At 46.1% G+C, this 5,654-nt stretch overlaps 1 protein-coding gene across 1 annotated transcript; it reads right to left on the reverse strand.

Annotated features, from left to right (window-relative positions):
• Positions 1–230: 230 nt before the first annotated feature.
• LOC149360234 (innexin inx2-like) lies at positions 231–2,904 on the reverse strand. The gene has a single exon (XM_089572223.1). It carries the CDS (start codon positions 2,852–2,854, stop codon positions 1,760–1,762), a length of 1,095 nt encoding a protein of 364 aa, XP_089428349.1. The 5' UTR covers positions 2,855–2,904; the 3' UTR covers positions 231–1,759.
• Positions 2,905–5,654: the final 2,750 nt, after the last annotated feature.

Here is a 5,654-nt window from a genome sequence, read left to right on the forward strand (position 1 = left end):
AACTTTCTGCGCCTTATACCTATTTTTATTTCACAGTGAGAGTCAGTGTCAGAACGAGGCTGTAGTCTTTCCCCGGAATCACTATTTTTTATATTGCAGAAACAGTAGCAACAGAAGCACCTTATTAGGCGATGGTAGTCTCCAATAAATCATGTGAGCTTGGGCGAAAGCTTACGTTAATATACATGTATTTGGCGTACAGCCAGGTTTGCTGTTTGCAGGCACTGAACTGAGACAAAAATTGCGTTGTTTATTGAGTCAGACCACTACAATCGGTATTAATCGTAATAAAAGTTGAAACGCTGGAAAAGGTTCCGGACTAGCATATCACTTGTGTTGAGCATCTGAGCATATGCTTTACGAGAGAATAGCGATGTAATAAAATTCATTAAAATGTGCAAACAGCTTTCTATATTTATGTGCAGAAGCGCGCCAACAAACATTTCGGAGGTAGAGAGCGCTCACGCAAGTCTTAGGGGCAAGATATTCAAACTTCCTGCGGTTTACCGATCCATCTTAGCGCTTGAACATGACTCCTAGATTTTCTTAGCACTTTTGCGCTTAGCTTTGATGACCCAAAGGTTAATTTAGCACCACATTCAGCCACCGCTCCGCTACTGGCAGCTGTAAAATCAAAACAATGCTTGATTTAAGATTTATGAACCTTGATGTGTACTCACTTTTCAACTTTTAATTATCTTCTTATGAGCAGGAAACTAAAAAAGCAGGGTAGTTTTTAGTCATGCGTCAAGCTTTTCTCGCAGCCCGCTTCGAATACGTACATGTTCTCCGAAGCAGGCGACTGGATGCATGCTTCTTCCGCATCTCAGGTCGGTGCTGCCATCTAGAAGCAGTGGTACCTCGTAGAAACAGGGACGTGCCCTTCAAAAGCCCTTCAACTATCAATGGTGCTCAGGACGGATGCTTGTTCGCTTCGATTGCGACGGTTGGTGATAAGGCCTGGCGTAACTGCCGTTACGATATCTTTACTGCACCTCGCCCAGTAAGAAATGGCTTTGGGCGGGCCATGGAACGGTCGTTTCTCCCCTTTGAAAAGCTGTTTCACACGGAGTGACCTCCCTGATCACAGCAGGCTGGAACGTCAACGCCCCCTTACCGTTTTGTCTCCAGCTGTAAATAGAAATATTACTTCACTCGTACGCGACCGTAAGAAGCCACTGTGTCAGTCGAGGTCGTTTACATTGCATTGAATAGAAAAACTTTTTCATGAATACTGAACATTTTTTTTCTTTGGCAATTTCTACTCCAACAATGTTACCCGTCTTAATCACTTCGCTCTTCGCGGTCTAATTTTTCTGTCATATCATACTCTACCAGGCGTTTATTTAAGGAACTAGACAGTTTTTCGTTCACACCTCGCTCTAATCTTGCATATTAATCTCTACCATCCGGACACGTCGATACAGTAGAAGAATCCAAAGCACCGCGTAGTTACAGCGCACACAGTATCTAACAAGTTTCCAGTGAAACTCCAGTAGCACACATTGAGACCAGAGTGATAATCGACTGCACTCTGGATCACATGCAGCTTCACCGGCGAAGAGTTAGCCCCAGGGTTGAACCGGCGTAGATAAAGAAGTTCGACAACACTGGGCGCGGCACTGCGCGGTCGGCTGTGCTTGCCCTTCAGTGAGCCATTGTGACGTTCTTGACAGTACCTCGAAGGAGAACGAAGGGAAGCTCACCGAGTGGCATCGATTTTGGGCAGTCTCGGCCATTATTACACTTGAGAACTTCTTCATTTCAGCTTCTGTCCGCTGTCACTGTGCTTGTCGTCCATCTTTCTATAATAATCGTCGACGAATTCTCTAATGTTGCCCGGGTCAATATTCTTACTCGCTTGGTAGAAGATGAACCAGTCGGCAGAGCTGATGGTTTGCACAATCTCTCGAAGCTTCTGGGAATTGACGTTGCGATTGCGGCTGTACATGATATGGAAGCGAACGGAACTGGACACGATGACGACCAACCTGTAGATGAGGAAGACGCCTGTGATGCAGCTCAGGATAACGAACCAGAACCAGAGGAACACGTAGATCTTCTCGTTGATGATATTGATGGGAAGGACGCAGACAGCGTCGTGCTTCTGAATGTCGCCGGACGTACCGAACATGTGGAATGTGCACTTCGTCATCCTCGGAAACACCTGGATCATGGGGTCGTAGCGGGCCTCCCAGTGCCACTCGGTGAACTGCAGGACTTTCCAGCCGTACGTCGAGAACTCGCCGCCCAGGAACCTGTCCATGACGAAGATCTGAGCCACGACGTTGACGAAGTACATCAGCTCAGTGAGCACGAACGCGAGGAAGTAGCCGCAGTGGTTGCCCCTGTTTCTCACCAGGTAGTCGACGACCATATCGCGGGCTTTGTCCAGAGTCGCCTTGTCCTGCATCGGAGTAGACAGCTGCTCCGTAAGGCTGTGGACGCGGTTACCTTCAATGCTCTTCCAAATGTAGCGAGGAATGTAGAAGAACAGCGCTTGCAGTAGTAGCACGAAACAGACCCACTGGTAGTAGGAGTGGTACACCCTGGGCTCGCCTTCTATGTGGGGGGCTACTCCGGGGTAGGCCACTTCGTCGCCGACCTTCCCGTGCCAGGCTGTGGACACACTGAACGTTTTGTGTATCCAGCAGTAGGTGTCGAGCAGCTTCCCGGGCACAGCATCCTTGCTGATGCAGTCGATGGGGTCTCCGACATACTGCTTGCCGGTCACCAGTAAGCTGAAAGCAACCAAGATCCCCACAGACGCCTTGTGGTGCATGCGGCACATGAGGTTGTCGGTGATGACATATTTGGTCTTGAAGTACGACTTGAGCGAACCTAACAGATCCATGGCGACCGCCTCCGAGCCCCTCCGGCGAGCAAAAGGCGAGGTGAACAAGGTGCTGATACACTGTCAACGCGTTATCAGAACGTGTCGACGACGTAATTCTTATCACACAGGAAAGGTTGAGCTCTTCCACGAGAGATAGCGCTAGAAGCGCAGGCTGCGTTTCCTCTCAAACCCGTGTGTCGGATACGATAGGGGGCGTTACAAGAGCTTCAAATGAGATTGTATTACCAAAGAGAGATTCATGAATTGGCCGCGAAATTATGCTCTTCGCGAGGAATAGAAGAGAGATACGAGGTCTTCAAGGAGATAAAAGGAAAATAGCAAGAAAAATATCTCTCTGTTTTCGAACTTGTAATGAATTCTTAAAAAAAAACGCAGGTCTACCAGGCTAGTTGGAGATAACCTGAATCGTTCGATGACGCAATCCAATGCCAGCACCGCTGAGTTCATGTAAATGTTAATTTGTGAGACGTAGGAGCCGGTCGTCTGTCAGCAGCGTTCTAACCTCCTGGTTTCGAAGCCGCGGGCTGGATGCGTGAAGCGCGTTGCCCCTGACAGCCCCTGTAAAAGTATAGTGCATGACGCTGCTTGCGACCGGTTTCTTAGATCAGTGTAAGCTTTTCAGCGGCGAGCAACAATTATTTCCGGGTACATTTTTGTCCCTTGTCGCCATGGCAGCATAGCGTTGGAAATAAAACGATAAATCTATGCGATGTCAGTGCACGTTAAAGAACTACAAGTTGTCGAAACTATCCGGAGCCCTCCACTACGGCGTCCCTCAAAGCCTGAGTCGAACAAAAACGGTAACTACCGCTTTAGCTTTCTTCTACTCGCTGTTAGCGACTACCCGTCACTGCTAGCGTGTCAGAGAATAAATAAATGCTTGGATTTTTGAATAATGTCGATAATCGTTACCTATTGTACACAGCGTACCATTATTAAATGATGAAAGTAATCATCTGGAATAAAGGGAGCAAATGGTGCCATCGGGCACATGCCAGAAATAGAGGTGGAATCAAGGAAGGTGCATTTTCTGGATATAGGATTTGATAAGTCATTTATCATCGCAAAATAGTCCAGCAGTAACGAACGGCAACGTGTAAAAAACTAAATGGGGGAAGAATGATGTCCAACATTATTGGACAAAAATTTTGAATATTCTGAAACTTTAAGCTACTGTTACCGAAATATTGATGGTAACGGTACATGTTTCCGATTTACAGTATTTGCTAAAAGTAACCAGGCTGCATGGTTTGCTTCTCGTTCGTATAGTAGAGCCCTTACGGCTTCCCTTAAGATCAAAAAGTTGTTTGAAGGCGAAGACAGGGGTTTTTCTTCCCATACAAAGATTTAAAGTTTGAGGGCTGGCATAATAGCTTTAATATATGACTGAGAAATAAACCGTGCAGCCTGGTTACTTTTCGCAAAGGCTGTACGTGTAGTAAAACCTTTTTTTTTTTTAAGTTCTTCCATTCCTCGCGTCAAGCAGATAAGAATGTCATAGCAAACCAATGGAGAACGCTTTTGACGATAGCAAGAACGTTAATAGCAAGAAAATGCAAGCCTGCTGTCAGGAGATAGGCGGATATATTGATTTTTATCTTGAGATATTACAATATATGAAAAAAAAATTGCGCTCGTAAATTCTTCCCCATTCAAAAATGCTTTTGTCCAGATTTCTTAGGTATGAAGGAACAGCGCTACATGGTTTAGATACGAAGACAGTGCTATTCCCGAAATCTTCCGTAAACAACGAATCTAGAGGAGGTGAAGTGCACACTAAGCGAATGTGGGCACTTCCTGACTCAAAGTCACGCATTTGTTGAATATTAGCACCCAGTGAAACTGTAGGATATTAAAGCCTTTGTACAGTCGCTCATAAGTGCTCTGATAAACCCCTCGCGCTAGCCTAGCATTCGCAGAAGACGACATGCATAACAATGACAGCCGCTTCCGCGGCTATGAACCATTGAAGTTTTTTGTGTAGGACATGTAACGCGCGGAAAGGCTTGAGCCCAATTGATGCAGAAGGATGGGGGCAAAATACAAGACTGCTTACGGGGGAGTCATTATACCGTTTATCCTATTATGCAATTTAACATCCCATTTGCGCGCTCACCATAACCCTAAATTTAATAGTTTCATACCCCATACTTCATCTTATTATTAAACTCCGACAGCGGAACTTTCAGCTGGTATAGCTGGCGCATGTTACAAAGAAAAGCGCCGACGCAAACAAACGCAATGCTCATGTCATTGCGCATTGCGCGATGTTTGCGTTGGAGCTTCGTCTTGCTGTATCATTGTAGAAGCTTTGTCATTTGCAACTCATGCAACAGTCAATGTCCAACTTTGGTGGCTATAGAGAGTTCGCCAGTCACTAGCGTCTGAGTTTTAAATTATTAGGCTTAGCACTTTGATGTTGATTCGTACCCATCGGCATTATTGACTGCATGAACCTATAAATTTGAGGAGAGATTTCTAATTGTATGTGTACCAGCGACGGCAGTACTAGATCCTCGCACTGTCTGGGAAGGCACCCGACTGGCAGGGATGATGGTCGATGACGGCACCAGGCATTAGTGCGTCAATTCGGCTCAAGCCTTTCCGCGCGTTACATGTCCACAGAAAACATGCGAGTCATGCGTTTACATTACCACGGCATTCATGTCTCGACACCGTACAGTTGAGAACCATGTGGACAGACACAAAGCTAAGGATGTTCCGACGGCATTTTCTATCATACCTTGCTCACGGCCTCTTTTTCTTTATTCTCGAGAACGAGATCAGCTAGCGCGCC

The sequence above is a fragment of the Amblyomma mixtum genome, chromosome 2, assembly GCF_055824585.1.
Source record: "Amblyomma mixtum isolate Tamu chromosome 2, ASM5582458v1, whole genome shotgun sequence".
Taxonomy (NCBI): domain Eukaryota; kingdom Metazoa; phylum Arthropoda; class Arachnida; order Ixodida; family Ixodidae; genus Amblyomma; species Amblyomma mixtum.

Excerpts from the sequence above, each read along its gene's own strand:
- LOC149360234 (XM_089572223.1), bottom strand. The coding sequence starts at position 2,854 with ATGGATCTGTTAGGTTCGCTCAAGTCGTACTTCAAGACCAAATATGTC.